The 26269-nt window shown below is 48.8% G+C and overlaps 13 protein-coding genes across 13 annotated transcripts; 9 read left to right on the top strand and 4 right to left on the bottom strand.

The window, feature by feature from the left end:
• Window positions 1-51: 51 nt before the first annotated feature.
• BT62DRAFT_932334 (Pentulose kinase) lies at window positions 52-2400 on the bottom strand. The gene is made up of 9 exons (XM_043186340.1): window positions 1894-2400; window positions 1336-1836; window positions 1238-1282; window positions 1134-1190; window positions 996-1080; window positions 850-945; window positions 718-776; window positions 346-663; window positions 52-292 (listed from the first exon to the last, which is right to left on the bottom strand). The coding sequence occupies exons 1-9, from the start codon at window positions 2326-2328 to the stop codon at window positions 146-148; spliced, it is 1743 nt and encodes a 580-aa protein (XP_043039491.1). The 5' UTR covers window positions 2329-2400; the 3' UTR covers window positions 52-145.
• Window positions 2401-2472: 72 nt separating this feature from the next.
• Window positions 2473-3253, bottom strand: BT62DRAFT_932333 (ribosomal protein S25). Its single transcript, XM_043186339.1, has 3 exons — window positions 3157-3253; window positions 2781-3063; window positions 2473-2728 (listed from the first exon to the last, which is right to left on the bottom strand). The coding sequence occupies exons 1-3, from the start codon at window positions 3157-3159 to the stop codon at window positions 2703-2705; spliced, it is 312 nt and encodes a 103-aa protein (XP_043039490.1). The 5' UTR covers window positions 3160-3253; the 3' UTR covers window positions 2473-2702.
• A 95-nt stretch (window positions 3254-3348) lies between these two features.
• Window positions 3349-5959, top strand: BT62DRAFT_949940 (uncharacterized protein). The gene is made up of 11 exons (XM_043188127.1): window positions 3349-3573; window positions 3624-3719; window positions 3769-3884; window positions 3935-4058; window positions 4118-4177; window positions 4232-4636; window positions 4689-4817; window positions 4868-5042; window positions 5099-5173; window positions 5220-5331; window positions 5388-5959. Exons 1-11 carry the CDS (start codon window positions 3369-3371, stop codon window positions 5523-5525), a joined length of 1635 nt encoding a protein of 544 aa, XP_043039489.1. The 5' UTR covers window positions 3349-3368; the 3' UTR covers window positions 5526-5959.
• A 282-nt stretch (window positions 5960-6241) lies between these two features.
• On the bottom strand, window positions 6242-8269 carry BT62DRAFT_1076394 (uncharacterized protein). Its single transcript, XM_043179215.1, has 2 exons — window positions 8225-8269; window positions 6242-8177 (listed from the first exon to the last, which is right to left on the bottom strand). Exon 2 carries the CDS (start codon window positions 8161-8163, stop codon window positions 6661-6663), a length of 1503 nt encoding a protein of 500 aa, XP_043039488.1. The 5' UTR covers window positions 8164-8177; window positions 8225-8269; the 3' UTR covers window positions 6242-6660.
• A 271-nt stretch (window positions 8270-8540) lies between these two features.
• BT62DRAFT_980922 (ERG2 and sigma1 receptor-like protein) lies at window positions 8541-9300 on the top strand (the record flags this gene model as incomplete). Its single annotated transcript, XM_043189547.1, has 3 exons — window positions 8541-8615; window positions 8665-9112; window positions 9167-9300. 3 exons carry the CDS (start codon window positions 8541-8543, stop codon window positions 9298-9300), a joined length of 657 nt encoding a protein of 218 aa, XP_043039487.1.
• Window positions 9301-9896: 596 nt separating this feature from the next.
• BT62DRAFT_932329 (uncharacterized protein) lies at window positions 9897-11336 on the top strand. The gene is made up of 2 exons (XM_043186338.1): window positions 9897-10516; window positions 10577-11336. The coding sequence occupies exons 1-2, from the start codon at window positions 9971-9973 to the stop codon at window positions 11126-11128; spliced, it is 1098 nt and encodes a 365-aa protein (XP_043039486.1). The 5' UTR covers window positions 9897-9970; the 3' UTR covers window positions 11129-11336.
• An 862-nt stretch (window positions 11337-12198) lies between these two features.
• On the top strand, window positions 12199-14169 carry BT62DRAFT_146262 (uncharacterized protein). Its single transcript, XM_043179849.1, has 8 exons — window positions 12199-12504; window positions 12556-12661; window positions 12716-12761; window positions 12812-12929; window positions 12987-13244; window positions 13299-13346; window positions 13397-13468; window positions 13521-14169. The coding sequence occupies exons 1-8, from the start codon at window positions 12339-12341 to the stop codon at window positions 14045-14047; spliced, it is 1341 nt and encodes a 446-aa protein (XP_043039485.1). The 5' UTR covers window positions 12199-12338; the 3' UTR covers window positions 14048-14169.
• Window positions 14170-14290: 121 nt separating this feature from the next.
• Window positions 14291-14813, top strand: BT62DRAFT_1006161 (uncharacterized protein; the record flags this gene model as incomplete). Its single annotated transcript, XM_043177220.1, has 3 exons — window positions 14291-14297; window positions 14347-14412; window positions 14464-14813. The coding sequence occupies 3 exons, from the start codon at window positions 14291-14293 to the stop codon at window positions 14811-14813; spliced, it is 423 nt and encodes a 140-aa protein (XP_043039484.1).
• A 2864-nt stretch (window positions 14814-17677) lies between these two features.
• BT62DRAFT_146144 (uncharacterized protein) lies at window positions 17678-18956 on the top strand. The gene is made up of 7 exons (XM_043179847.1): window positions 17678-17920; window positions 17977-18121; window positions 18172-18239; window positions 18286-18375; window positions 18427-18495; window positions 18554-18684; window positions 18733-18956. The coding sequence occupies exons 1-7, from the start codon at window positions 17851-17853 to the stop codon at window positions 18784-18786; spliced, it is 627 nt and encodes a 208-aa protein (XP_043039483.1). The 5' UTR covers window positions 17678-17850; the 3' UTR covers window positions 18787-18956.
• Window positions 18855-21014, top strand: BT62DRAFT_146176 (MBOAT-domain-containing protein). Its single transcript, XM_043179848.1, has 9 exons — window positions 18855-19006; window positions 19063-19289; window positions 19341-19367; window positions 19416-19542; window positions 19594-19664; window positions 19717-19971; window positions 20022-20091; window positions 20144-20392; window positions 20446-21014. The coding sequence occupies exons 1-9, from the start codon at window positions 18947-18949 to the stop codon at window positions 20872-20874; spliced, it is 1515 nt and encodes a 504-aa protein (XP_043039482.1). The 5' UTR covers window positions 18855-18946; the 3' UTR covers window positions 20875-21014.
• A 185-nt stretch (window positions 21015-21199) lies between these two features.
• Window positions 21200-21972, bottom strand: BT62DRAFT_920052 (ribosomal protein L18e; the record flags this gene model as incomplete). Its single annotated transcript, XM_043184191.1, has 5 exons — window positions 21200-21247; window positions 21300-21677; window positions 21725-21769; window positions 21824-21910; window positions 21970-21972. The coding sequence occupies 5 exons, from the start codon at window positions 21970-21972 to the stop codon at window positions 21200-21202; spliced, it is 561 nt and encodes a 186-aa protein (XP_043039481.1).
• A 160-nt stretch (window positions 21973-22132) lies between these two features.
• On the top strand, window positions 22133-23438 carry BT62DRAFT_145870 (RNA-binding domain-containing protein). Its single transcript, XM_043179845.1, has 6 exons — window positions 22133-22312; window positions 22385-22573; window positions 22620-22745; window positions 22817-22900; window positions 22953-23058; window positions 23148-23438. Exons 1-6 carry the CDS (start codon window positions 22310-22312, stop codon window positions 23177-23179), a joined length of 540 nt encoding a protein of 179 aa, XP_043039480.1. The 5' UTR covers window positions 22133-22309; the 3' UTR covers window positions 23180-23438.
• A 599-nt stretch (window positions 23439-24037) lies between these two features.
• On the top strand, window positions 24038-26218 carry BT62DRAFT_980916 (P-loop containing nucleoside triphosphate hydrolase protein; the record flags this gene model as incomplete). Its single annotated transcript, XM_043189546.1, has 8 exons — window positions 24038-24056; window positions 24105-24215; window positions 24262-24344; window positions 24395-24743; window positions 24803-25053; window positions 25109-25370; window positions 25422-25549; window positions 25607-26218. 8 exons carry the CDS (start codon window positions 24038-24040, stop codon window positions 26216-26218), a joined length of 1815 nt encoding a protein of 604 aa, XP_043039479.1.
• Between the last annotated feature and the right edge of the window lie 51 nt (window positions 26219-26269).

The following is a 26269-nucleotide window of genomic DNA, read 5'->3' as shown; positions in this document are numbered from 1 at the left end:
ATGAAGTCTGTATAAGAAATGAATGCTGGATGATCAATAAATGATGTTCATGGTCAACTATCAGCGCTGGGATGTTTAATTCTTTAGATGGTAAGGTATCTAAAATTACATCTTGGATATATATCTACTGGAAGATTCCCATCCTTCACTTGCACGCGTCTTCCATTTCCTGCCTCCAACGTTTCTGAATCAAAATCGTTTCTCTGAAAATCTTATACTTGGCCTCAAGCAACTGCTTTTCCTTGGGTGATGCCAACGGAGAAACCATCGTTCCCGGAAGTGTCATCTCCACCTAGCAGACCGGTCAGCTCATCAACCTCAATAAAACAAAAGAACCTTAAATACCATAATCTTCCATAGCACATCTCCCTGCTCTTGGTTACTCATCTCACCCTTGCCATTCGCCTCCGCGGCGAACCTCCCTAGCATCGCAGCGCCCAACACGACCGCCCCCGCATGATCGAAAGGCAGTATTATCGGCATTCCGCAGGTATTAGCAAAGAGCTGCATCATCGGGATGTTCTTCGCCTGGCCGCCACTCATATAGATCGACGTGATCCTGTGTCCCTTAGCGTTCATCTCGTCGACAATGTGTCGTGTTTGGAGTGCAATGGCTTCCAAAGTCACATTGTACTTTCGCGCCAGGTCGTGTAGGGTATCATCCTAGAGAGAAAATGTATTGATTGATATCGTTGCGTGTGAACGTGAAGATCATACCAGTGCGATACCCATAATCGATCCTTTCATGCGGGGATCAGCAATAGGTGACCTATTTCCTGTTGATGGGAAAGAAGGGAATCAGGAAGAAATCGACATTTGATGACGAGAGGAAAACGGTACGGTACGTACCATGAAGATCCGGGTATAGATGGATGTCTTTTGTCAACTCTGTTAGACTATCCACTTTGCTCTCAGTCTTGAGCCTGGCGAGCATCTCCTGAAGAACTGTGGAAAGGATGAATGAAAGTGATGAATAGCTAGGAAGCCGGCCCTACCGACATGAATGTTCTTTTTCTGTTCCTTTCCAAGCTCCACAAGCTTGTTGTAGGCGGGATGGGTGATCAACATAAAATCAATAAGCTACGTTCCGCATGTAAGATGAACGGGGATTTCTAAGAAGTCGAATGGCCTACCTGTCCTGTAGATGACTGACCGCCCTCATTCATCCACCAACCACGGAATAGGGGGTCCTAGAAGAGTTCAGGAGGTTACATATGACCCCCAGCAGATTGCTGACCTTGTAAGGACCCCATACGCCATTAACAAACACGCCTTCGCGGCTCTAAGGAGATTGTCAACCGATTGTTAAAGTGAAACGCGAACAACATTCCATACCTGAACAAGATGACATGTACTTGTTCCTGCAACAGCAGCCAAGCGATGACTAGATTCGTCTACCGACGGCAGATCGGTAGACAGTTGCCCATCGTTACCCGTAGTCCTTGCAGCCACCGTTCCCATCCAACCAGCATACGCGTCAATGACCCCGCTCCCAACCGGTGTTCCTTCTACAAGTCCGAACTCCTCGGCGGCGCGCTTTGACAAGCCTTGGCCAACTGGCAAACCAGCAGTAAGAACTTTCATGTTTGCGGCACCGATTTGATTATAATCGCACTCGACTAGTTCTTGTAGTCCAATTTTCTTAAAGAAATCTGCCTGCCAGCCTTTGTTCGGGACAAAAGAGCATTTGCAGGTAACTGAGCAGCATGATCGTGTGCTGTCGGTGGTTGCACGGTATGTAAGGAAGTCGGGAAGGTCAAAGAATTGACAGCGAGAAAAAAGGGCTGCGTCCATATGGTTCTTCAACCAGAGGACTTTTGGAATCTCCATTTCCAACTGGAATCATAATTAGTTTGCGTTAGTCTATTTTGAAATTATATGAAACGCACGCACACTCATGGTTCCACCGACATAATCGAGAACGACAGAGCCGGTACTGTTAATTAGATCCGCTTCCTTCTCAGCGCGATGGTCAGCCCACAAGATGACATTGCGGTCTCCATTCTGACCCAGTTGGTCGCCTCCCGTGATAATGACTGGTTCCCCCTGGAAATCGGAGACGGCGAGCGAGCAGGTAGCGTCAAATCCAATACCCTTCACAGAGGATGGCGAGACACCAGAATCGTTTAAGCAAGTTCTGATGCATGTGGATATCGCGTCCCAGATATTGTTGGTGGACTGTTCGAAAATGCGATGGTTCTCGGGGTCGCGGTAAGTGATGGTTTCTTTGGTAAACGACGCGACGGTAGTGCCGTCGTCCTTGACGAGCGATGCGCGAGCAGATCCAGTACCTACATCGACACCAATGTAGTAGTTTGCTAAGGACATGATAGTAGCTGGCAGAGATGACCTGACGCGGCTGCTAAGAATGGGGGGAACAATTTGTGGAGTATATCCCCGGTTCTGTCATTTCGGCCCGGACATTCTGCCAACGGATGAAAAAACTGTTCCGGGACTTTTTTTTCAAAGATCCTGCATTTTATTAACCACAAGTGCAGTAACGAACTCGCAACGTACTCCTTACACCTAGGCTAATATGATCAGCGATTCCGTCTGGTCCGCGACCAACCTCAGTGTAAATATAAATGTTTCTAAGATGTAAACGTAAATCTCTCTCAGACGACGGAGGTCAGGCAGCATGGATTTTGATTGTGCGTGTAATACATAGAGGCATGGGAATGATACGAAAACAAATAACGAATCTAATCCGATGCTGTCGTTGATCGTGCTGTAAAATGAAAATTGGCAACAGGAACAAAATCAGGAAAGAAAAGGCTCACTGTAGACCAGCTGTGACGAGTGGTGCACAATCCGCTTGATCTGACCATCCTTCTCTAGATGTCTGATAGCAACTCGGGCGAGACTACCATTGATCTTCAGCCGCTCGATGAGGATACTCTGGCTGATGAATCGGAAGGTCGGCACTTCCTTGATGATGCGGTCGTATGTGGCCTTGTCAAGAGCGACAGCGTGCTGGGCCTTGTCCTTGACCTTTCCTTTAGACCACTTCTTTTTCTTCGCTGCTTTGCCGCCACTCGACGGAGGGGGTGCTTTTGCCTTGGCCTAGGAAAATAAAGAAAGTCAAGTCAGCCAACGTTATCCAAAGTGCAACCGTTGCATCCAGCCCCAATAATACAGATCCCTTGCGAATGGGACCATAACACGGGTTGAACAGATCCGCTGCATGGATTCTGAGAGCCTCGAAGGAAAATAGCACTCACCATTGATTTTTGCGACCGTCGATGAGTGGTCGTCTCTGTGTGCTGTGCTGCGTGAGGGTCCCCTGTGTGGCCTTGTTTGCTGATGTAATCTCATGAGGTAACGGCCGACACGTTAACGGTTTCGAATGTACTTATTCCCTCCCTGTAATGATTCCTTGGCTGCTCTTCCTTCCCCTGCCACTACCTGTTCTTGCTGGCATAAACAAATCTTTTGGAGTCCCTCCATATTTGCTATCTCGTTACGTCCCTCTGGATTCGGGCTCGTGGGAGTGTTTGAATGGCTCAAAACAGATACCCTGGGAATGGGTGAATGATGATTCCTGCGACTGTCCTGACGGCAGCGATGAGCCAGGTTCGACGCGTCAAATGCATCAGGCTACGTGTAATTAATTCCTCGCTCAGGTACTGGGGCCTGTGCAAACACAATGTTCTATTGCCGGAATGAAGGTCACATCGGTGCAAGCATTCCGAGTTCGCGTGTTAGGGATGGTCTCTGCGGTGAGTCGCCTCTTAGAAGTAAAGCGAGCTGACCTGTAACCACTGATAGAGGCCGAATGCTGCGATGGATCTGACGAACTTCCGGGAGTGTGCAGTAATACTTGTGCTACAGTTGGCGCCGAGCATCGAAAGAAACGCGCTGAAGAACTCAAGATACAAAAGACTGTAATCTTTGCGTATCATTCTTTTGTACCACTGACATGACAATTGTTCAGGGCGCCAAAATTCGGTCATCATACGTCGCCTTTGCCCACAAGGAGAAGAAACGGTTAGAGAACCTCATTCAGACTTCGGAGCAGGAAATTGCTGCCAAAGAGAAAGAGGTAGCCAGGTTGCAAGGTACGTTTTTTTATGTCCTTTTCTGCTGTAATTCTGACCTGCATCCATGACAATGCCAGAAATCGCCGAACATGCAGAGTCGCTGTCCGCCGCTGATCTCGAATTCAAGAAACAATCTCGTAAGCAGTCGTTCTGCGTTCGCTGCTCAATATGAAAATCTACGTTATTTTAAGCTCTTTACACTTCCTTGATTACCCATTCGAATGCTCTCAAATCTTTACAGCGCGAATACAAGAAACATCTGGAACGCGAGGAAACCCTAAGCGAAATCTTAGACACACTCCGTACGAATTATAACCCCAATTATCAAGACATGGCTGTCCTCGATGCAGTTCGCGGGTGGGAGTATCTCGCTGGGCTGCCGCACATCAATGATGTTGGAAAGGATTCATCAGAAACGGACGAACCTAACAATGAAGCGGAGGGGGATGAGTCCCCGCCAGAAGAAATACTTGAAGATGGCGAATGGAGTGTTGAGGAGCTCGACAATGATCTCGACAAGCTTTTGAAAACGAAACACGTTGAATTATTGCTGGAGCACGATGAATATGTCAGATCGCCGCCTCCGGGATCTCTGTGTGAGTGTTTTAGCTTTATAGAGTCGATATGAATACCTAATACCGTCGTCAGCGGAGCTTTTCGACATCGCCAACTATCTCCCTGATTCTTTGGTACCTCAATATGAAGACCTGAAAGATGCGATCCTTTCGTGGCTCGAGTCTTTCGGCATTATCCGTCCTGAGATCGGTAGCTCAGCAGGTCCGTTTCCCCGGTCCGTTTCGCTTAACAGTTCGACTGACTGAGCTTAGAATCTACTCACGCACGTCAAGTCTTCACCGACGCAGAGAACACTCTGAAGAAGATCCGCAAAGATAAGGAAAACGCCGAGAAAGACTTTTCAGAGCTCTTTGATCCTGCTGGCTTTGGGACTGAAGGTGAATGGAAGAAGCTAGATGGAACGTGCTTAGAGAAAGATACCGGAGAGTCAGTGACCTGGTTACCGTGCAAAATGCTGCGGGTGTACTCATGTCTCCCAACAGCTACACGTATGAGGTGTGTTTATTCGGCACCGCTAAGCAAAAGCCCAACAAGGGTGGTTCTACATTCAATTTGGGGTGAGTAATATGCAGCTTTTGGATATAGGTCACTAACTCGTTTTAGGAAATTCGTGGCATGGAATCGGGATGCAGAACCAGGACAACCCGCATATTACCAAAAACAAAATTATGAGAAAGGTACTAAATGCTGGAACGGGCCAGAAAGGAGTGTGATAGTGAGTTTCCTTACCTTGAGCCAGAATACGTCGTAATGATTGCCGATTTAATTTAGCTGGTGATGGCCTGTGGAACGGAGAATACCTTGTTGACGGTCGCCGAGCTGGAGAAATGCCAATATCAGTTTACAGGAACCTCGCCGGCACTTTGCCTACCAGTTACGGAGTCTAGCATGGATAGAGAGGAGCTTTAACTGAATTGAAACGTTTCCAACCATGTATTGGGTGTCAGGGACATTGCTTTCGTCAAGACTCCACCTCAGCCTCATGTTTGCCAAGTTTTGGAGCTGTAGTCGCAGGTGCTTGGAGTCGGCGGGAATGCGTACCATCGACCCTACGAATTTACAATCAGTATGATGCGAATTTAGCGAGCTACCGTAACGATTTGATCGTGATCAGGTCCTATTATCGAGTTCGGCGAGTAAGTATGTTCCATAAAAGTACGCGTCCATTCTAGCCTTTGGATAATTGAACTAAACGTAATCTGCTTTTGCGAGCCTCACATGCATCGTTCCTTTATTTCTCGGTAACGACGATGCATCGTCGACGGGGTGCCTGTGAGACAGTTGGAGGTCGGGTACAGCTCCCTGTGGCGACTTCCTCGAAGACCGACTTCAATGGAATAGCGTCGACAGGCTTGATCGGAAATGTAAATCTCAGATGGATCTCAAAAACCTTCAAAAACCTTTTTGCCTGGTTTGAAGGACATCCATCTTACAGGACAAATGGTAGTGACTCGCGGCCCTTGCGAGATTCATGTCCGGACTTTAATGCATCGTAGTCGTGTTTATAATATAAACCTTTCTGTATCAATATCCGACTGTATACATTAGATCCTTTCTAGACTTCTCCCTTCATTGGCACAATACCGATTTGAGACCTGCCCTGTCTCCTTCACCCTGCAACAAATGTCGATGTTGTCAAGGGCCTACGCGCAGGAACAGGTTCACATGGAGCAAAATTCCTTCGGGAATCGGACCGACCTAAGAGAAGTCAGGGAGAAAGTCGAGCACCCTCGCTCGAGAATCGAATGATGCAGCACTTTCTCGTCCCTTGAATGTACAATGTACATGGTGGAGGATTCTAGGTAATCACGAATCGTGTGTTCCTAGCGTCTTTCACCTCAAACGACATACGTATGCGGCAGGCAGCGTCCCGATGACCATGTAATCCAGCAAACAGTAATATAACCATTAGTGATGCAGTGCAGAGATACACAATTCAAGCATAGCTCCAGAGATTGACAGACCCAATATATTACAACATATGCGATCCGGACATAACTTCCATATACCGATCTTGCAAGCAGCGTGTGGGCATGTAAAGAATCTAAGATTCGGGAGGAGGTATCGTAGGCATCTCCGCGTTTTTTGTCTTCGTCTTTTCACCAGCAACTGCCTGGGCCAATACTTCCATGAGCTCATTCATTCTCGTTTCACCCTCCTGCGTGAAGATAGGAATCACTACTTTTCTCCCTAGTGATCGCCGCCATCGACGCAAGATCTTGTCAAATCTCTCCCGAAAAACTCCTTCTTCTGGAAAGCCATCCATGAAGTTTTTTGCAAACTCCTCTGAGTCCTGCGATCCCTTATGCTGTTCCACTGCCGACTCCCATACCTCGAGCGTGAGGACTGGGTCGTGGAAAGACTCGATCAAGCCCATAAGCAGATCGCGATATGAATTATATGAGAGGACAGGAAGGATGCTGTAGCGTTGCGATCGATAAGCAGTCGGTGGACTTCGATTAGGAAGTCGTCTTGCAAGGCTCTTGATGACGCCATGAGAGTATTGTCCGAGCCTCAACGTTTGACGTTGAAACGAATGTAGGGCTCCTCCGAACGGGTTCTCTGGAACCCATAGACTATCTGGAAGTAGCATACAGTAAAAGAGGGCGGAAATGAGGGATCCCACTTCTGGAAAAGGTATTTGGCGATGATGAAGGAGGCTGGCAAGGAAGATTAAGCCATGGCCTGCAGAACGGCGAATTTGTTGCTGCCCACGAGTCGCTTCGGTGCGTCGGAGAACTGACATGCAAAGAGATACGACATTCTCAAATAACTGGGGATATGGATACGCGGGCGCTTCGGCGGGGTTGATAGGGAATCGCTGATTCGTCATAGTAACGTCTCGAGGATGATAATGCATGTCTCTCATGGCCATGTATTCCCAATGCCGCCGCGACACTCGGGAAAACACCGCGCCTGCAGACACGCATTCTTCCTGTGCGATCAAAGCCGTCAGGAGTCCCTGAAAGGTCTCCCTCGCTGCGGGAAGTCGAGCCTTCTCGACCTTGATCCAGAGCTCCATAGCATTGCGTAAGTATGGATCTGTCACTCGCTCGGACTGCAGCGATAGCACATAACTGGCGAAAAAATGGCGTTTCGGATCCTTCTCTCCAACCTCTTCAGAAACCGATGATAATAGACTGTTGATGACAGCGACCAGTGTCCTGGTCTTCAGCGGTCCCTTTCTGTCCAGTATTACACATACATGCCGAGCGGCATGTTGGGGCATTTCAGCTCTGACATATGCATGTATGAGAGTGGAAATTGGTCTCCGTGCGGAATTAAGGATATTGTTTTGCTGTGGTTGCTCCAAGCGGCTGGCAGCATGAGTGAAGCGACTGATGACTTTCTCGGCGGCGAGATAGTCACCCTTTGCAAGAAGAGAGCGAATGGTAACATTACGGCCTCGCGCAGCTTCAGGGGTCGATAGGTCGGAGTAATGTAGGGGAGTGGGATCAGACAGAACCTTGAGTTGACTAGGTCCACTGTAGACTGTTCGTATTTGACCTGACCCAAGACAAGTGGGGAAAGAAGAACCGCATTTCATACGGTGATTACTTTCTGCATCTTGAATCAGTAAATACTGAGAACTGGAAGAGGAAACAAACCAGGATCGTAGTGCCCTGCTGTTTGACTGTGACGGTTTGGGAAAAAATTATTGACACGGAACGTTCGGACCGATTCGGAGAAGGCCGATCTGAAAGCGCTCACATGATCGTGAAATCGCAATATGGTTCGATCCAAAATTCTACCGAAAAGGGGGTCACTGTCTCCACTTCACATTCATTTCATTTCCTTCCAACTACCAACCAAGGTATACCGTTATTTCTCCATTTCCTCACGGTATCCACGATGGAATATTGCAGGATCATGGCTGTTAAACACGAGGCAGAGAAAAACCATCCGAAAAAGCGAAATAGCAGCATGCTCAAGTGGACAACGCGGATTTTGCTTCTCAGTATCTTTGTTTCTACTTGTAGCTGGCTGGATACCATCAAGGTGTGCGTCATGAGCTCCGATACTGAATTTCTATCCACAATTGTTTCAGGATCGGTGGTATGTTCTGGACCCAACAGAGCTTCATGAACTTGCGAAAAGTGCGATTGATGCATCTCCAAACAATACCGCCGGAATGATAGATCACATAATCGCTAATCTGACCGCCACATACCCGTCTAAGGAAATTCGTATCAATACAGACTCTAGTGAATGGGTCTTCAACAACGCGGGCGGTGCTATGGGTGCCATGTACATCATTCATGCCAGCATCACCGAGTATCTGATTATATTTGGTACTCCCCTCGGTACCGAAGGTCACACTGGCTTACATACTGCCGACGATTACTTTAATATCCTTGTTGGAGAGCAGTGGGCGTTTAGGGCCGGTGAATTAGAAATGGAGCGTTATCCGGCAGGCAGCGTCCACTATCTCCCCAGAGGTACAGCTAAACAATACAAGATGCATAAAGGCTGCTTTGCGTTGGAATATGCTCGTGGTTCGTGCGCACTGCTCCATTTATATGAATGCCCATCTAACTTTCTTTGATTAGGCTGGATTCCGCTTATGTTACCATTCGGTTTTGCGGACGCGCTTACATCTACTCTAGATATTCCGACTCTGTACAATACCGTCAGAGTAACCGCAAGGGAGATGATACAAAATCTCTTGATCGGCAAAATCTAATCTCGCATTTCCTTGCCTCTGATAGAATTTGTTCCCACCGATCCCTAAGTCATGTACGCGAGTGGGCCCAACATATCTCCAACCGACAAATTGCCTACCGGCGCCCAGCCCGGCCCTGAATGTATTGAGGGGCAGCAACGGTGCAATGAGTTTACCATGTCTTTTAAGGTACATTGGCAATTTCCGGTTCACCATTCTCAATTACCTCTTTTCGTCATATGAACTACATGACGTACTCCAATGCTCCTGGCTCTTTAAAATGGGACTAGTTCACGTCTTCAAGATATCTTACCGCTATGTCTGTCAACGAAAAAACTACTCAGCTTGATGCTCTCTATCCGTTGACCCCGTTCGATGACGGTTACTCGACATCTATCTTCATAACTGGATGGCTAGTCGAAGGCGTCATTGACGTCGATATCCTTTCGGGGGCATTGGATAGACTTACAGCTAAATGGCGCTTATTAGCTGGGCGATTAGAGAGCTATAATCAATCCGTATGTGAAGATGTCATTTGATGATTGCTATTCACTGATATGCGCCCTCGTAGAGCAAGAAATCATGGCGCATCGTTATTCCTCTAGGGGACTTACCACCCAGCTATCAAACGTACTCTCTCACAACATGTCCGACTATAAAACCCATTTCCTTTCCCACTGTTTTACCATCTATGATTCATTCGCTTCCCTCTAGCCTCTTCCTTCATCCAGACACGCCCCATTCTAGCATTGACTGGGGAACTCGTCCTCTGACTTGCTGGCATATCACCCGGCTATGTCGAGAGGGAGATGCAAAGCCACTGACAGCCATAGGCTTCGCTCGCCCTCACGGTGTCTTCGATGGGACTGGGGCTATGAGCATCGTAAACGCGCTCATCTCGGAAATCAAAGGCTTGTCTTGGGCTATCCCACCCGTCCCCAAACCGGGTACGAACACCAATATTGTGCTCAAGGTTCTTGATGACCAGAAAAGGACTGAGGCGAGCCAACCGGTAGAGTTTGGAGGCTACACAGATCTCAGGACTGTGGGTACGATGAAACTCGTGTTCAGTCAGTTACGGAAAAGGATTTTCCACGACGTACAGAACAATCTGGTGATATTGAAAAAGGATATAGTGGATTTCCTCGTTGCGGACGTCAGGAAAGCTCTGTCTCGGGAAGGAAAATCATCTCCCAGAGTCAGCACTGGCGATATTCTTGTTGCGTGGTTATGGAAGGTATGTTTTCAAAAATTCTCCTTTGGATGTTTGCCACACAGTCGCTGATTTGTTTTACAGGCCGTGTACGCGCATTCGGCGGATCTGGAACTCAGAGTACACTGCTCCAATTTAGCATCGTTTCGCGGCCTTCTTTCGAAGTATGATCCCGAAATTCAGAATTACCCTCACAACGCTTTCGTGCCTCTGCCGTATCCTCGCTTTTCCATCGCAGACTTGAAATTGTTGCCATTACATGATTTATCCTACCGATTGGCGTCCGCCCGGGTTTCTTTGTCCATCTCACACGTTCATTCAGCCGAACAGACCTTAAAGACAGCGACGTTTGCCGCACCCTTTCATCCAAAATCCGATGAGACGTTTTTCATCTCGAACGTCTCCGCATCGCGTATCCTCGAGGCTGACTGGACCTGCATTGGCGCGAAGTGTACCCTTTGTGGGTTTCGATATGCGCTGACGGCTTTGGGTTCACCCCTGACCAATGCCGCGTATATTTCCGGACGCCTACCGGACTCGAGCGTGTTATTAGATGTGATTCTTATGCGCTCACGAGTGGAGGCGTTGACCGCCGAAGTGGATAGACTGGAGGCCCTTGTGGCTCCAAAAGCATGAGGATGCAACGTGTTGGCTACATATTGCATGCGCTATCGATGGGCGGGACCCGGAACGACTGCAAAAGCCGGAACGATTGGCAGGATGTCATGTTGTCATTGTGGCGAGTGTCTTATGAAATTTCGTAGTAACTACTCTTTTAGCAGCTTTATACTGGCGCTAATACGCTATATACTAGAAACTATATTTAGTCTTCACGATAGGATAAGTAATATTATCTATTAGGATACGATATGCAGGGTTAATATCATTGCTATCCATGTACTCAGGCTCCGTGAGGTTTCTTGAAACATGCGGCAACCATGATTGATTCATCACCGTTTCATAAGTCACATCAAAGTCGAGCCTTCTATAATTCAGCAATGGGAGTAAGTACTTCATAGTTTAGTCGGACCTATGAAGTGGATCTGGCCCGGAGAATTAAGAGTACGTATACGAACTATCCCTTACAACGATCGGAAACGACGTCCATGTCAAAAAACACTATAATTGAACAGTATTCAAACCTATTCCATCGCGGCAAAAGTCGACCGTTTTAATTTTTAAACTACAGCCAATAGAAATATCGTCAATAGTGAAAAGTCGTAGCATAGCAATTACAACGTGTACGACCAATTTACAGATCACCGATAATTCGCAGACGGGTTTCTACCAGAACCAATGGTCGCCGTGAACAGGTAGTACGCAGCGGGCTTGTCCCAAGCAACGAATAGATAGATGTACGGGGACCTTGAGATATTGGAATGTTACTCGGAAGCCAACTTAGTCATTGCACACGATACAGAGCATTGGAATTCCATGCCAAGAATTTTGAAGGCTTGCTGGCTGAAGTTCCGAGTCAAGGCTGCCATATCAAGATTATTCACATGTTCCATGATATATCTGGAATCCGTTGAGGCTGAAAACAGCAAATTGGACGGACGGTACAACAGAGCAGGGACCATACCCAATCGAATCAATGTAACTTTCACGCCTTAAATTTACTACCCACAATTCTTCAAATTCAAACTTGGACTCGGCGAACTGAATGGGCGGATACGCACGGGCCGCCACCCGGTTTGATGTTTGACGTCACTCTAAGCTTGTTCTTATCTCACACGAAGCTTCGAATTCTCCCTACGGCAACCCCACGGGACTCCTACCATGATATCTCTAGATAGGCTTTCCACTTATCAACCCTTCCCCTGGCTGAGCGTCAACTCGAATTACCATGGGCATCGATATCTTTAGCCATGACCTCGCAGCCGAGCATTCTGCCCTTCTACTGCTTTCTGTGGTCCTCATTCTTGGGATAGCCGCGATTTTGTCTTTGAGACGCAATACTGGACCCTTACCGCAGCCAGCTGCGGATTCCAAAGAAGAACGCGCTTTTGGAGGTTGGCTTCCGAGCTTGGGTGATGGCATCGCTCTGTAACTTTGTTCTATAGCATGGACGCCACAGCAGTTTCAGTATCCTGCATTTCCCTCGTGTTCTCTGAGCCTATCGGACATCAAACCGATCCCGTACAGACCATTTCGATGGGGACAGTACAAGTGAGTAGTCGTACTCCGTGTCCAGTCGTTAGTTTCCAATACGGTCTTTAACAGTGTCACAATGGGTATTCGTAATATGCCCTGGGAGGATTGGATTGAGGTAAGAATCTGTGCGGCCTTGGCTAAAATGGTGAATGTCGACTTTTGTAGCTCGACAACCAATTCGCCACGTATCATCAGATTCGCGACCGCCGCATTCGCACGCAGGGTAACAACGTTGTGCGTGTTCTACCAGCTAGGCCTATCGTTGGTTCAGGAGCTTCCGCAGGCAAGTGTATTTTTTTCTAATAGTGTATGTCCAAAGATTTCTGATGTTCCCTCGAAGCCATTGAATTAGTCCATGAATTATCAGAGTACTTGCACAAGAGATATCCAGCTGTTTTCCATGTTACTCGAACAGAAGGCGCTATCAAGACTATTAGCATCCTACCATTGGATGTAACCTATGAACTCCCACCTTGTTTACTATCAAGCAATAAAGGTGCCCCGCCATATATTCGCAAAGTAGAGGTAGGTGAAGCCGAGGAAGCGATGAAAATTGCGGCGTTGTTGGTGCAGGATGATCTCGCACTGATGGTCGAAGGTCACACCAGAATTCAATGTCCACGGGTTCGCTGTTACTGACTGTCAAAGCTAGGATCTGATGGACGTTATTATTTCCAAGCAGGAGCAATATGTGTTCCAGGTCCTGTCCTCTCGCTGTCACACAATTCATTACTGACCGTTTGGATGTAGGGTTCTGGCGTATGCGGGACAAGATAGGCTTGCCACTTGACGAGATTCACCTTTCTGGAAATGTTCCTCAGTGTAAGAACTTACGATCTCTATTCTGTTGAAAAAAAGAACTGATACAAATCAGATCGTGAGAAGCTGCATACGAGTTTCGAGCGATTCTTCCGTCGGCTTCCTGTTGACAAGCCTGTCATCCGCAACAATTACTTTGTACAAGTGGTCCGACTTCAAGGTCAGGATAGAGGCATCGAAAATGATCTGGTAGACCCAGAAGAATTAGCTTGGTCCACGACGACGAATGGCCCAGAGAGGGAATTCGCACATGGGCACCCCGCGCGTCCTCCTGAGCATCCGGTGGTCTCCCCGGAGACTCTGAGATTACGAACAGAGCGCCAGACGCTGCGAAGATTGTCTCTGTCTGGTGCCGTACTATTTACGATTCGGACGTACGTGATACCAATTGAACAGTTGGCGAAAGAGCCGGGCGTCCCGGCAAGGATGGCAAGCGCCGTGAGAAGCTGGCCGGAGAGCGTACAGACGTACAAGGGCAAAGAGCTATATGGGAGTATCTTGGTGGAATATTTGGACAAATGCGCACAAGAACAGGCCGATAGAGGTGTAAAGGAGGATCCAACGAAGAAGTACCCGTTCTAGATTGTCGAAAAAACATTTATGTTGTTATGTTAGAGGGGTTACGCTACTCTGGGTGTGTCCAGGAACACGCGTGGTAAATGTGGTCCATGTGCCTGGGGAGGAGGTCAAAAAGCTTCCTTTTGATTCCTCTCGCCGGACCCAAAGTTTTGCTGGTCCCTTGCACTAACTACGTTCATTTTAACCACATTCGTTATTCACCTTTAATTGCTGTCTTCGTCACGATATCTTCTTAACTTCATTGCCATGTCTTGTGAGTTCCTCAGCTGCACAGCAACCTGGTATCTTACACAGCGATTCAGCTCCTCGCGCCCACAGATTACCTCTCAATCAAAGGCTCGACTACACTTTAATACCGGCACCCTTGGGTACGAATCTTACTGAGAATGATACTTCAAGACGTTGACAGTTCTCGACAGACCTTTCTCTCCCATCTCTAACCGAAAAATCACCTCTTCCTGCCATCATCGTCACGCCATCATCTCCCGTCTCCACGCACGACTTCTCCATCGCGTTCCTAGCACCAGAATCAAAGCCTTCCATACTAAAACGCCTATCGCTCAAAGCCCGCACCGTCATCATCATCCTCTTCATCCTCTTCATTTTGGTCTGCCACCTGGTCACGCACCGGCTGGCGGCGGGGAGACCGTATCTCGACTTCCACGAAGCGCAGACCTCTACTAGTTGGTATCACGTTCCGTCGTTCTGGGGCCCAGATATCCCGGAGGATAAACGCAATTTCATCATTTCGGAGACGATGCCGAGCTAGTATTTGGAGTTATGCGGTTCATATTTATATCATTTTTCCTTCTAGGTCAACTGTTAATCTCGGTTTATGCTATAATGTTGTTTTGTGCTTTCGGTCCTTTTTAAGTAAGAACTGTTTCAAGGTAAGCCTGGTTACTAGTTGTTGTACATTGGTGAGCACTCCATTCCTTGACAACGTACCCAACTGATTTTCGACAGATCCACATGCTCGTGTTGAGCGTATGGAGAAGAATCAACCTAGATAAGGGTCGACTTTGACCCCGTATTGCCCCTTGCTTCTTCTTCATTGTCCATAATGGCCCGACGAAAGGCCCAACATTGCAGAGTAATCTCTTTTAAGGCCTCTCGCATCAGTCATAACTGCTGATCTCCCCCGAGGAATGCCCAAGTGGATTGGCAGCTGCCACTCTTTTTTCGGGGTGGCAGACCTCACATTTTTATAGAGTTCTGTTCGTACTCCGGCGGCGAATATGTATTCATTTTTGAATCTGTCTGATAGGGAGTAAGTAACCCAAGGGCGGTGATGTCATATCCACTTGTTGAATGCCTATGGTCCCGTAAGGTGTGCTATGTTTTACTTTTTCTTTAGGATAGTGAAAAACGTTCTGAACTAGAACCATAGATGGCTCAACACGCCTTTGCAGCAAGGCAAAAACATAGCAGCTATACTTGCCGCACTAGCAACTGCCAAGCAAAAGAACTCTTCTCCCAGCACTAAACACTCAAGGAGGTACCGGCTACATCTCCCGAGGAGTGGGTAAATAGTCGGCACGCCACCCTACTGATGGATTCTGTTCTTCCATTCTTTTTATGGGATTTAAACCATAACGGCTGTCCATGGTGAACTTTTTCTATGATAAAGTAACAAGGGGAGACCAACGCTTCGTTATTCGTTCTCCCTCCAACCATGTTTCCTAGGGATAGCATATCCGATGCTGCCTCCACAGTCTCTTCTACCTCGACTGGGCAGCCCTCGGATTCTTTCTCGTCGACTTCTGCGTCTCAGACGGATACCAGGTCGGATGAAAATGTGTTTACACCACCGCCTGCAAGTGTCTATACTACCAGCAGGCCAGATCCTTCCATAACTCTATCTTCAATCCCCATTCCTTCATCAACGGATCGTGAACACGTCGTCGTGGAGACTTCGACTCCTCCCGAACCACACAGTTTTTCTACCCCCGTTCCATCCACTAGTGCTACTCTCTCTGATACTCCCGGGGCCTCGACTTCGCAGGATTCCCATTCGACGCCTACCGCGGAAGGTTCCACGTCTGCAGATGCACATTCATCTACCACGCTCATTTATTCGATCATCACAATAGCGGATCCTACGTCAACCGCTACTCCCGCTTCCTCAAGTTTACCCTCAATGACTTCCCCCAGTTCACCATCAGTTACTTTCGCTTATTCCATCCTACCCGTGTTAGATTCTACAACATTCTCGACTCCTACTTCCTCACCTTCACAGTCTTCGACGTCAATTTATTCTGTCCTGCCTGTATCAGATTCTACGACGTTGCCCGCCTCAATTCTTCTGCCAGGATCCCAATCTTCGACGTTCATTCATTCAATCCTATCTGTATCAGAGTACACTCCCAGTACCATACTGTCCGAGTTGCCGACACTCGCTTACTCGATCTCGCCTGTATTAGACTCCGCTTCCACCATCATACTGTCGGAGTCCCCAACACTCGCATATTCCTTCTTGCCTGTATCAGATTCCACACCGACCACCATACCGTCCGGGTCCTCGACGCTCGCTTATTCCATCCTGCCTGTATCGGATCCGTCTACTCCCACCATCGTACCTGTATCAACCACGACGACCCTCGTTTATCCCATCTTGCCTGTATCAGTTTCTACCACCACTGCTGTCATTTCATCTACTCCCACAATATGGCCACCTCATATAATCTCCAGCTCTCCCGTAACTACCACTGCCACCGCTGCAAAAGATTTATACCAGGACTCTGCGACTGTTCCTGGAGATCGCGTTAGTCTGTCAAAGAACCTATCATCGGAAACAGCACCCACACTCTCTCCGTCAGCAAGTGAGGTATCCAGGTACGCAACGTACTTGGGTATCTCTGAACCCACGGCTAATCTTCATTCCAGCCAGCGTATCAACAACTTGGCCCTGCAACCCACAACAGACCCAGTTGTCGATAGCCTCCCAGTGACGGTGGTCACGAGTGGGAGTATAACGCGTACATTTGTTGTACATGCGACAGATGGGATCACAGGTGTGGGTGGGGTACCGGGGGCTGGCGAAGGAAGGGGAGTGTCCTCCGGGTGAGTGGTTCTCCCCATATCTATTTGTCCTCGTCTCATGTTGACATTCTCGTTACAGGGATACAGGTCATGGATCTCACACTCATATCATCCCGATTATCCTCGGGTCGATATTTGGCTGTGTATTAGTCGTGACACTCTTCCTCTTCGCTGCATACCGGAGGAAGAGACTCCAACGCTGGCACAGACTTCCAGAGCCGTCATTCCGAGACGTGTATGAGCCAGCATTGGACACTAGTAGGCACAGCTCGAGGTTTTTGAACCCGTTTACGGATATTGATGATGATTGGTCGATTATTGCTCCCGAGCGGACTGGGTCTGCAACGACGACGGCTAGCACGTTGGCGTTTGCGCCTTCGATGGATGTTCATGGGGACGGGGACGATGTAGGTCCGTCGGGGCATTATACTCCTTGGGAGACGCCGACTTTGAGCTTTTTTGCACGAGCGCGTTCTGGAGGGTGGCTGTCAACCCCGAGGTAACGTGATAGTGGTAAAGATCTTGTCAAATAGTTTAGCTCGTTTATAAGAGATGTTATATTGTATTGGTACAGCGTGGTATGCGATGTTTACCAACGAATTTTGTGCCAGCTTGGACCTATCTGTCAAATTGTGTCATTTTTTGAGATTGTTGGTCGTCAAGTTGGGTACGAGGGACGGGCGATCTAGTGCCGGCGGTGGTTAGTTAGAAATATTGAAGGCAGTGGCTAGGGGTCACTACATGATCATCAGCTATAAAGGCGGATGTCAAAGGATCGCCTCTTGCATCCCCTCACCATGAGTGCAGTCTCCATTCTTCGCCTGACCGTGCTTAGTATGTTATATGTTATACCAGCCCATTTCTCTCCATGTTGCTCATGTTTTTCCTAGTCGCGACGTTGGTGTTTTCCGTCATCGTGCTGGGAGTGAGTGCGCATATCACTTACCTGACCACGACGTTCTTCAACGCCTACTTTACATTTGCGGCCATGTCCATCGCGACGGCATGCCTCACCATCCTCACCCTGCCAGTCATGTGCGTCGCTTGTTCCCTGGTGACCCCCTTCGAACTGACAGTCATCCCAGGATTGCGGTCGATATCACCAGGAAGGGTGCGTTTACTTCGATGGTGGTGGTGGAGCTGTCCTGGCTGGGTAAGGACACACTAGTATTGTCTGACGCGTAACTCAAGTTTTCCAGGTGTCCTCTGGATCCTCTGGCTGACGAGCGCGGCGCTGACGGCGGACGCCAATTCCAATACCTTTGTGGCTGGATGCGGCTATATCAACCGTACATATTTCCATAAATTACGCGTCAATTTGTGTCTCATATCGATTTCAGCGGAGATTGACCAGGCCTGTAAAGAGTTCAATGCTATTGAAGCGTTTGACTTTTTGACCTGGCTTATTCGTAAGTGATCCGTCCAGTCAAATCAAATCCAATCTCCTTGACAGTTTTTATTTATCAGTGATGGGCTACACAATTACCTTGATTGTTTTTGCTATCATTGCGGCCACTCGAGGCAATGCTGCCGTTTGGACGTCCTCTACAACTACAACCGACTTTTTCGCTACAGGAGGTGCTCTTGCTCCCGAAAAGGTCAGCTATGCGCCTGCGCAGCCCACGGCCGTTCAGTATCCTCCTCAGTCTCCCTCTACAAATACTATTCAGCACCATCAGAGCCCTTATCCTCAGGTATGAATTGAATATATAGTTGTCTGTCGTCGTACGATACCGTAGTTACCCAATCGAGTTAATAAAATCCAAAGTCAAGTTTTCGGCAGTGCCCGGTCTTAAAGTAGGCAGTAAGGGGGAGTAGACGGGCTGAAAAATCTACGACAACGACGAGACAGGAGAAAACATGGACGCGTTCTTCGTCCCTCTTGCTCAAGCAGCTGGCGCGTCCGTTGATCAGATAAAGGTACCGGTTGCTGATCTTCCCCACATGCCAGGCCCTCTGACCTAGACTCGACTCAGTTGATTTCCTGTCTTTTAATCGCGTTTCCTTTGGGTTCCGTGTTCGTTCGTATTCCTTCGAGCAAACCCCATCTGAAGCACCTATACAACGTCGCCGTCACCGTCTTTTTCTTCTTGCCCGTTCTTCAGATCCCACATGCGTTCCTCCAGCTATTGGGTAGTGTGGTGACGACATATGCCATTGCAAAGTATCATACAGGGCCAAATATGCCTTGGATCGTCTTTGTGTGCGTTGTACAGTTGCTGTTACTCACGACGACGAGCTGAAGCTGGTCCAGAGTTACCATGGGGCACTTGACCGTCAAGTGAGCGTTGTCCTGTCTCCTTGAAACAGTGTCTGATGTCCGGTGCAGCCACACAATACGCTACCTCAGAGCGCAGAGTTACGAGACGATGGATGTCACTGGGCCCCAGATGGTGCTGACCATGAAGCTGACGACCTTTGCGTGGAACGTGTTTGACGGTCGGAGGCCTGTCCAGGTGTGGCGGTCTTCCTCTGGTAATCGGCGGCTAAAGTAACGACAAGCATAGGACCTCGATAAATGGCAGACCTCGAAGCGCATCCCTACCTACCCGTCCCTTGTCGAGTTCTTGGGTTATGCGTTAGCTATTCCCTCTGACATCCTCTCTTGCCACAGCTGACCGGTGAAATAGGTTCTACTTCCCTGGTGTCCTCGTTGGACCTTACCTTGAATACGTCGACTATATGGAGCTCATCACCGAAAAACTATACGAGGGTCATGTCAAGGAGAACGCCAAGCGCAACCTTCCGGGCGGGCGCAAACGCGTCGCATACCGTAAGATGGTCGAGGGCCTCGTGTATCTCGGAATTTTTGTCTTGTTGGGCTCCAAGTATAACTTTGCAACAATTCTGACGCCTTGGTTCGCAGAGCAGAGGATGTGGTATAGGTGGGGTATTCTCAAGTTGTCCATGTATGCGCTAATTACACACAACACAGACTGCTTTGTTTCCAACCATATGGTATCCTCGAAAGGTGCAAGTACTATGCTGTGTGGACTCTTACGGAAGTACGTCAATATGGACACATATATCGACCCTGTGGACTGACAAGCGCTCTAGGGAGCTAGCATTTTGACCGGGTTAGGTTTCACGGGCTACAATGCATCCGGCGCATCGACCTGGACTGGTGCTGCGAATGTTATACCACTGGCCATCGAGATCCCTTCCAACTTCAAGGTCCTCTTGGACTCGTGGAACATGAAGACCAACGTCTGGCTCCGCGAGTGCGTGTATAAGCGTGTCACGCCCAAGGGGAAGAAACCCGGCTTTGCAAGCAGCATGATCACTTTTGCGACTAGCGCGTTTTGGGTACGTGTAAAACAGTACTGAATTGACATGCTGGGCTGACGGTATTCGTGCAGCATGGAGTGGCCGGTGGGTACTACCTCACTTTCATCTTGGGTGGCTTCATTACCACCGCGGGACGTCTTGCTCGCGCAAACATCCGGCCGCTCGTCATGCCTGCTGAAGGTCAATCTACGACGCTCGCAAAGCGCATGTACGATTTGGCTGGTACAATCGCCACGGCGATGATGGTCAACTACGTCGCTGTGCCGTTTATGCTGCTCACAATTAAAGATTCCCTGGTTGCCTGGTACCGTTTGGCGTTTTATGGGCACATCTTGATTTTCTCCTCCCTTGGGTTTTTCTATGCGGGAGGGGCAAAGATATTGCAGGCGAAGGAGCCAGGCAAGGCTACGCCGAATGGCAGCGGGTCGACTACACCTGTTGGTGAGAAGACGTTTACGATGCCACCTTCGTTGGATTCCGTCATGCCACCCAGGAAGTAAAAGACGGATATTTAGAAGGACATACCTAGAAAGAAGGAATTTATGCTGCGCTCGTCAGCAAAAATCGTTCATGAACGAATAAAATGTTTTGGATACTTGCACAATTTATTTTGAAGCTGAATACTGAATATCAGTGCAGTTCAGTAGTTGGGGTACACCAAGGGAATGCAAGCAGGAAAACACGGCATTCTCAGCTTTGCACCATGAAGGATGTGAGAGCATGTGCATAATATTATCAATGTCATAACACATAGCATACACAAACGACCACCTCACAGCAGCCCACAAACCGACTCCAGCATCCAATGGTTTGGTTTTGCAACGCTTACACCTTGAAACCACGCGACTTTCGGCGACCACGACCTTGCTCGAACTAGATGCAAGCCTTTAGCAACACAGCGACAAAGAAAATGAAAATGACACACCTTGCGTCCCTTGGACGTCGTGTAGGGCTTCTTGTGCTTGTGGGGACCCATACCAAAGTGCTTGACAGCCTCCCGGACATTCCTCTTTCCCCTCAACAACACCGTGTTGGTACCAGTAGGCGCACGTAGGGCAAGCTGGTCAAGGGTAAGAGCCTCACCACCAGCATTGAGGATGCGCTCCTTGGCCGCACGGGTGAATCGCAGAGCCGCGATAGACAATTTTGGCACCTCAGTTAGACGGATGTCGTCGGTGACGGTGCCCACGGTGACGATGGTTTTTGAAGCGAGGTCAGCGGTGTTGGAGGTCTCCTTGACGATTCTTGACAAGGAGAGAGGAGGGCGGTTGATTTTGGAAAGGAACAGACGGTGGAGGATGACCTGCGAGACGTTGGTTTTCGTACTGGGAAAATCGCTAGGAGACTGACCTTGTTGAAATCCGAGTCTGTCCTTCGTGCCATGAAGCGGTAAAGCTGGAAATGCCTGTCAGTTGTGTTCGACAGCAGGCGCAAAGGTTGGTGCAGTACCTTCACGAGGAGCAAGAGGTACGGGTCCTTGCTCTTGGGTGCGGTCCGGTTACCCTTCTTGACGTGGTGGGCAGTAATGTCGATACCCTACGAAAACGCAGCATCAGAAATCATACCCTCGACACTCCCAGCCGCGACGAGCTCACCATCTTGTTCTTGCCCGAAAATGTGTTTGGATCTGTTTTCTACCTTGGGATGCGCTCGGTATATGCTGTACAGTTGCACAAATAAAGTTCAATCGCCGACGTAATTTGGGCGCCGAAAAATTCGGCAGAACATCGTCCGAAGGTCCGATACTGGAAGGCAAGAGCCGTTGGGAAAGATGACGCCTTGCTATTTTCCTTCCTCCATTCTCTTCGCTGTATGCTTGTGAATTTGTGCAAAATTCAATTTTTTTGGTGCGCTTTTTTTTCGGCGCCTCCGAGTCATTTTGAAACAAGGGCGGTGCTGTAAATAAACGACAACAAAACCTGAAGCTGAACCACCATGGTGAGTCCGTGCAGCCTAGGCTTCCTGCCCTTGCGCCGAATCTGATTGTCTCTGTTTCTTTTCAATGTGTAGTACGGCGAAACTACGACAACTGCTCCAGTCGACCCGTACTCGGATGCTTACAATGCGCCGCCTCCTGCCCAAGTCCCAGGAGAGAGGGATTCTGCGCCAGTGGCGCGAGGGCGCTCGCGTTCACGAAGTCGCAGTCCTTTCCGTCACCGGTCACCTGTTCCACCCAGGCGTCCTGCGCATGCGCCTATCGTACATCTTTGTCTTGGCCCTTTTTGCAATGCTCATCGTTCATTAGGCGCCCAATCCGACGAATGTTCTCGGAGTTTTTGGTCTAAGTATACGCACCCAAGAGCGAGATCTGGACGAAGAGTTTGGCCGCTTTGGACGTGTCGAAAAGGTTACCATTGTCTACGATCAAAGGGTATGTTCGGTCCTACTCTTGGACCCTGCGCCACACTGACTTTTTTTTTTTTTTTTTTCCAAAACTTTTAGTCTGACCGGTCCCGTGGATTTGGTTTCATCAAAATGGCAACAGTGGACGATGCCACACGTTGCATCGCCGAGCTGAATGGCGTGGTGAGTCTTCATCTTACCGTGCAAGCTCCCCCGCTCATATACTCCGTGCCAGGATCTCAATGGCCGCCGCATTCGTGTTGACTACTCGGTTACCGACCGGCCTCATGCCCCGACGCCCGGAGAGTACATGGGACATCGACGGACGAATCGTGATACTCATTACGGTGGTCGGGACAGGGACCGTGATCGCGACTATCGCGACCGGGACCGTCGTGATAGGGACAGAGACCGGGACCGGGACCGTGACCCTTACGGTCGGGACAACAGAGACTGGCGTGATCGCGACAGGCGTAGTCCACCGCCTCGACGAGGATATTCTCCTGACTACAGAAGGCGCAGGAGCTATTCTCGTAGCCCCCCGCGTGGTAGCAGCCCTTCACGCGCTAGGGACTATGACGCTCCATCGAATGGGAATGATTCGCGATGGTAAGCCTTGGAGTCGTTCTCGCTTGTGCTTCGTCAAGCACAGAGCAAAGGTCAAGGGCAGAAGGTCAAGGGTGCCAAGGAGAATGTGGTTTCAAGTTTGGAGTTCCATTGCTCCCTCAAGTTTCTTCATTCTCTCTACGAAGATCCTCGGACCCCATTTCAATAGCCAAAAAAAATTATCAAGTTGTCAAGTTATCACCGTCATTCAAGTTGTCTAGTTATCGTTTGCGTTCTCGCTATCTTCGCCTACATTATGTTTGCAAGTACAAGAAACTTTCTTGACCCTCTCTGTGCTCACTGACTGGCGCTTACTTGCCCTTGAGGAAAAATGGACGCGTGATAGCCGGCGTTACGGCACTAATGGATAAATCTCAAGGGATAGCGTTTCCAGGACCGAGGACGGTGCTTTGATTGTCGGTCGCGGCGCCTAATGGAAGCACTGATTGATGTCGCCGCTGATGGAGTTTTTTTGACGGCTTTTTCAGTGCCTTCGTGGGATTCAGGTTGGTATAAGTATTCGCTCTCTTCATGTAATTTATGTACTGTGGAATATATGTGTTCTTTGTCGTCCATTCACTGAGATGTGAATTGCTGCCCCAACTAGGCTGACTGAGGTCGCCGAACATGACGCGAATTTAAATTCCCATCTTATCATCCCAAAGCGGAAACCAATTTTTGACATTTTTTGAACATCCATCACCGTTGTCCACAATGCCTCGTATAAGGAAAAGTAAGTCTTGTTGCTGCAGAATTCATTTTATCCTCTAATATTCAACAGCGACCAGCAATCGAAGTTCGACTAATGACCGTCGAAAACTTCAGACCAAGGTTAGGGAGAGCAAGAAGAAGAAGGCCAAGGCTGCGGAAAAGAATCCTCAGTGGAAATCAAGTGCGTTACTCTCAACCGCAATTGACTATATCTTATATCTGTGCAGAACAAAAAAAGGACCCTGGCATCCCGAATGAGTTTCCATACAAGGATCAAATATTAGCTGAAGTGCAGGAGCAGCGTCGGCTGGTATGTGGACTGGGTTCGGTGTATCCTACTGCGGCCTAACGTGCATGTAGGCTCTGGAGGAGAAACAACAACGAAAAGATGCCAAGAAAGCCAAACCTGCAACTGAGGAAGGCGATCCTAAAGGGTTCGACCCCGTCGCCAGCATCGCTGCAAAACATCTAGTGAATGCGAAGATCGCCAAAATGCCAGCCTCCCCTCGACAAACTGAAGAGGCCGAGGATGATGATGAAGAAGTACCGGTACTCGTCAACAGGGACCTTCCAACCTTAAAATCAGTGCTGGACCACGCCGATGTGCTGTTAGAGGTCCTGGATTGCAGGGATCCGTTGGCGTTCCGAAGCTCTGAGCTCGAAAAGCTTGCACCGTCAGGACGGGTGGTGTTTCTGCTGAATAAAATTGGCAGGTGATGTTTACTTTGGCGGTTCTTCCTGTGGGACTGAACTTTTTTTCTTGGTCAGATACTTGCCCGAAAGAAGCCGTTGCTGCGTGGGTCACACAACTGCGCTTTCAGCAAGCTACGATACTCTTTCGTTCAGCTTCGGCGTTCATTCCAGACGAAGTACAGTGTCATAAGCAAGAGAAGGGGAAGGGAAAGCTGTCGGCTGACAATGCTATTGGTGTCGATGCGCTGTTGAAAACACTGCTTCCCTGGGCAAAAAGCAAGAGTGACGATGAACCGCTGGTTGTTGCAGTGGCTGGATTCACAAATGTTCGTTTCCCGGCGTGCATTCACCGTGATGTCTTACTAAACCTTCACAACTTAGACTGGAAAAAGCTCAGTGATCAACTCCGTAGCCAAAAAAGCTGTCCTGCCTACGTATACCCTTGCGACTTCTTCCCGAGGCCCCACGACGACAGTGCTTCCTCAGGAGATCACTATTGAGGAAGGGGGAAAGAAGATCAAGTTCGTTGATACACCTGGCCTGCTGTGGGCAGACAGCGAGCTCACTGAGGAGTCCCGGACCCGAGACATATTGATGCGAAATAAGGGAAGGATTGATCGTTTGAAAGAACCAATACCTGCAGGTGTGCTTTTCCTTCCCTACTCCGCGTGGTATGAGCGCTGACCCGATTCAGTGGTACACATCGTGTCGCGGGCCAATAACGAGGACTTAATGCTACACTATAGTTTGCCAGCATTTTCCAAAGGCGACGTAGATGCATTCCTCCCCGGCTTGGCGCGGTCACATCAGTTCGTGAAGAAGGTTTGTTGCTTCATTCGCACTCCGATCGTGAAAATTCATTTGTTTCATTCTATGTAGCGGGGAAAATTAGATCTCGTGGGAGCGTCGCGTATTATTCTGCGTGAATGGAACTTGGGAAAGCTGCGGTGGTACACAATGCCGGCTTCGAAGGAACAACCGGTGGATTCAGAAACCGATAAGGGCGTTCTCACTGCCTTACCAACTCGTCGAGAACTACGTAAACATGGAGGGCTGTTAAAGCTTAGCCCTGGTGTTATTGATACCCGTCTGCCTTCATTCGAGGAGCCTTATTTGGTGGACAGTGAAGGCGGAGAAGAAGACGACGACACCACGGTGAGCGATGAGGAAGACGAAGAGGAGGAATACCAAGATACCAAGATGAGCGAGGAGGAAGAGGAGGAGGAAGAAGAGGAGCCACCATCTCCCCCCTTGTCCAGCAAGCAAAAACGTAAGCGAGGAAAGGAAGATCCTCTTCCCCCTAGCAAAAAGCTCGCATTCTCAGGGACCGAGGAAGACACTGACCACAAACGACAGGATAAGGTTACGGCGCCCAAGCCTGAAGAGAAGCTAGGGAGGAAGGTAACCAACAAAGCCCCAAAATCCAAGCCTGCAAAGACCAAGTCGGACAGTGACGGCACCGAGGCTTACGATTTTGGCAAATTCTTTTAGGGCTATTGTTACGCGTTATCAATATATTGCTGTGTACCTCGCGTGTGGTTT

This window comes from Guyanagaster necrorhizus, assembly GCF_019112545.1.
Source record: "Guyanagaster necrorhizus MCA 3950 unplaced genomic scaffold BT62scaffold_13, whole genome shotgun sequence".
Lineage (NCBI taxonomy): Eukaryota > Fungi > Basidiomycota > Agaricomycetes > Agaricales > Physalacriaceae > Guyanagaster > Guyanagaster necrorhizus.
Note: the sequence above shows the minus strand (reverse complement) of the source record. Positions and strands in the feature narration are given on the sequence as shown.

What these genes read in the sequence shown, in the direction of transcription:
- BT62DRAFT_1076394 (XM_043179215.1), bottom strand. Translation starts at nt 8,163, where the DNA reads ATGAAATGCGGTTCTTCTTTCCCCACTTGTCTTGGGTCAGGTCAAATA.
- BT62DRAFT_146176 (XM_043179848.1), top strand. Translation starts at nt 18,947, where the DNA reads ATGGACGCGTTCTTCGTCCCTCTTGCTCAAGCAGCTGGCGCGTCCGTT. An exon ending in CGTCCGTTGATCAGATAAAG is followed by an intron (nt 19,007 to 19,062) that starts GTACCGGTTGCT and finishes GACTCGACTCAG; the next exon opens with TTGATTTCCTGTCTTTTAAT. An exon ending in GTCGAGTTCTTGGGTTATGC is followed by an intron (nt 19,665 to 19,716) that starts GTTAGCTATTCC and finishes CCGGTGAAATAG; the next exon opens with GTTCTACTTCCCTGGTGTCC.
- BT62DRAFT_932333 (XM_043186339.1), bottom strand. An exon ending in CTCGTCACAGCTGGTCTACA is followed by an intron (nt 2,729 to 2,780) that starts GTGAGCCTTTTC and finishes TTCATTTTACAG; the next exon opens with CACGATCAACGACAGCATCG.
- BT62DRAFT_146144 (XM_043179847.1), top strand. Translation starts at nt 17,851, where the DNA reads ATGTCAAAGGATCGCCTCTTGCATCCCCTCACCATGAGTGCAGTCTCC. An exon ending in ATCCTCACCCTGCCAGTCAT is followed by an intron (nt 18,122 to 18,171) that starts GTGCGTCGCTTG and finishes CAGTCATCCCAG; the next exon opens with GATTGCGGTCGATATCACCA. An exon ending in GTGCTCTTGCTCCCGAAAAG is followed by an intron (nt 18,685 to 18,732) that starts GTCAGCTATGCG and finishes TATCCTCCTCAG; the next exon opens with TCTCCCTCTACAAATACTAT.
- BT62DRAFT_949940 (XM_043188127.1), top strand. Translation starts at nt 3,369, where the DNA reads ATGATTCCTTGGCTGCTCTTCCTTCCCCTGCCACTACCTGTTCTTGCT. An exon ending in TGTTAGGGATGGTCTCTGCG is followed by an intron (nt 3,720 to 3,768) that starts GTGAGTCGCCTC and finishes AACCACTGATAG; the next exon opens with AGGCCGAATGCTGCGATGGA. An exon ending in GCCGCCTCCGGGATCTCTGT is followed by an intron (nt 4,637 to 4,688) that starts GTGAGTGTTTTA and finishes TACCGTCGTCAG; the next exon opens with CGGAGCTTTTCGACATCGCC.
- BT62DRAFT_932334 (XM_043186340.1), bottom strand. Translation starts at nt 2,328, where the DNA reads ATGTCCTTAGCAAACTACTACATTGGTGTCGATGTAGGTACTGGATCT. An exon ending in GTACATGTCATCTTGTTCAG is followed by an intron (nt 1,283 to 1,335) that starts GTATGGAATGTT and finishes CAATCTCCTTAG; the next exon opens with AGCCGCGAAGGCGTGTTTGT. An exon ending in GCGTATGGGGTCCTTACAAG is followed by an intron (nt 1,191 to 1,237) that starts GTCAGCAATCTG and finishes GAACTCTTCTAG; the next exon opens with GACCCCCTATTCCGTGGTTG.
- BT62DRAFT_146262 (XM_043179849.1), top strand. Translation starts at nt 12,339, where the DNA reads ATGGGCATCGATATCTTTAGCCATGACCTCGCAGCCGAGCATTCTGCC. An exon ending in TGGTTCAGGAGCTTCCGCAG is followed by an intron (nt 12,930 to 12,986) that starts GCAAGTGTATTT and finishes GTTCCCTCGAAG; the next exon opens with CCATTGAATTAGTCCATGAA. An exon ending in AGGAGCAATATGTGTTCCAG is followed by an intron (nt 13,347 to 13,396) that starts GTCCTGTCCTCT and finishes GTTTGGATGTAG; the next exon opens with GGTTCTGGCGTATGCGGGAC.
- BT62DRAFT_932329 (XM_043186338.1), top strand. Translation starts at nt 9,971, where the DNA reads ATGATTCATTCGCTTCCCTCTAGCCTCTTCCTTCATCCAGACACGCCC. An exon ending in TTGTTGCGTGGTTATGGAAG is followed by an intron (nt 10,517 to 10,576) that starts GTATGTTTTCAA and finishes TTTGTTTTACAG; the next exon opens with GCCGTGTACGCGCATTCGGC.
- BT62DRAFT_145870 (XM_043179845.1), top strand. An exon ending in TCGCCGAGCTGAATGGCGTG is followed by an intron (nt 22,901 to 22,952) that starts GTGAGTCTTCAT and finishes ACTCCGTGCCAG; the next exon opens with GATCTCAATGGCCGCCGCAT. An exon ending in ACGGACGAATCGTGATACTC is followed by an intron (nt 23,059 to 23,147) that starts ATTACGGTGGTC and finishes CGGGACCGTGAC; the next exon opens with CCTTACGGTCGGGACAACAG.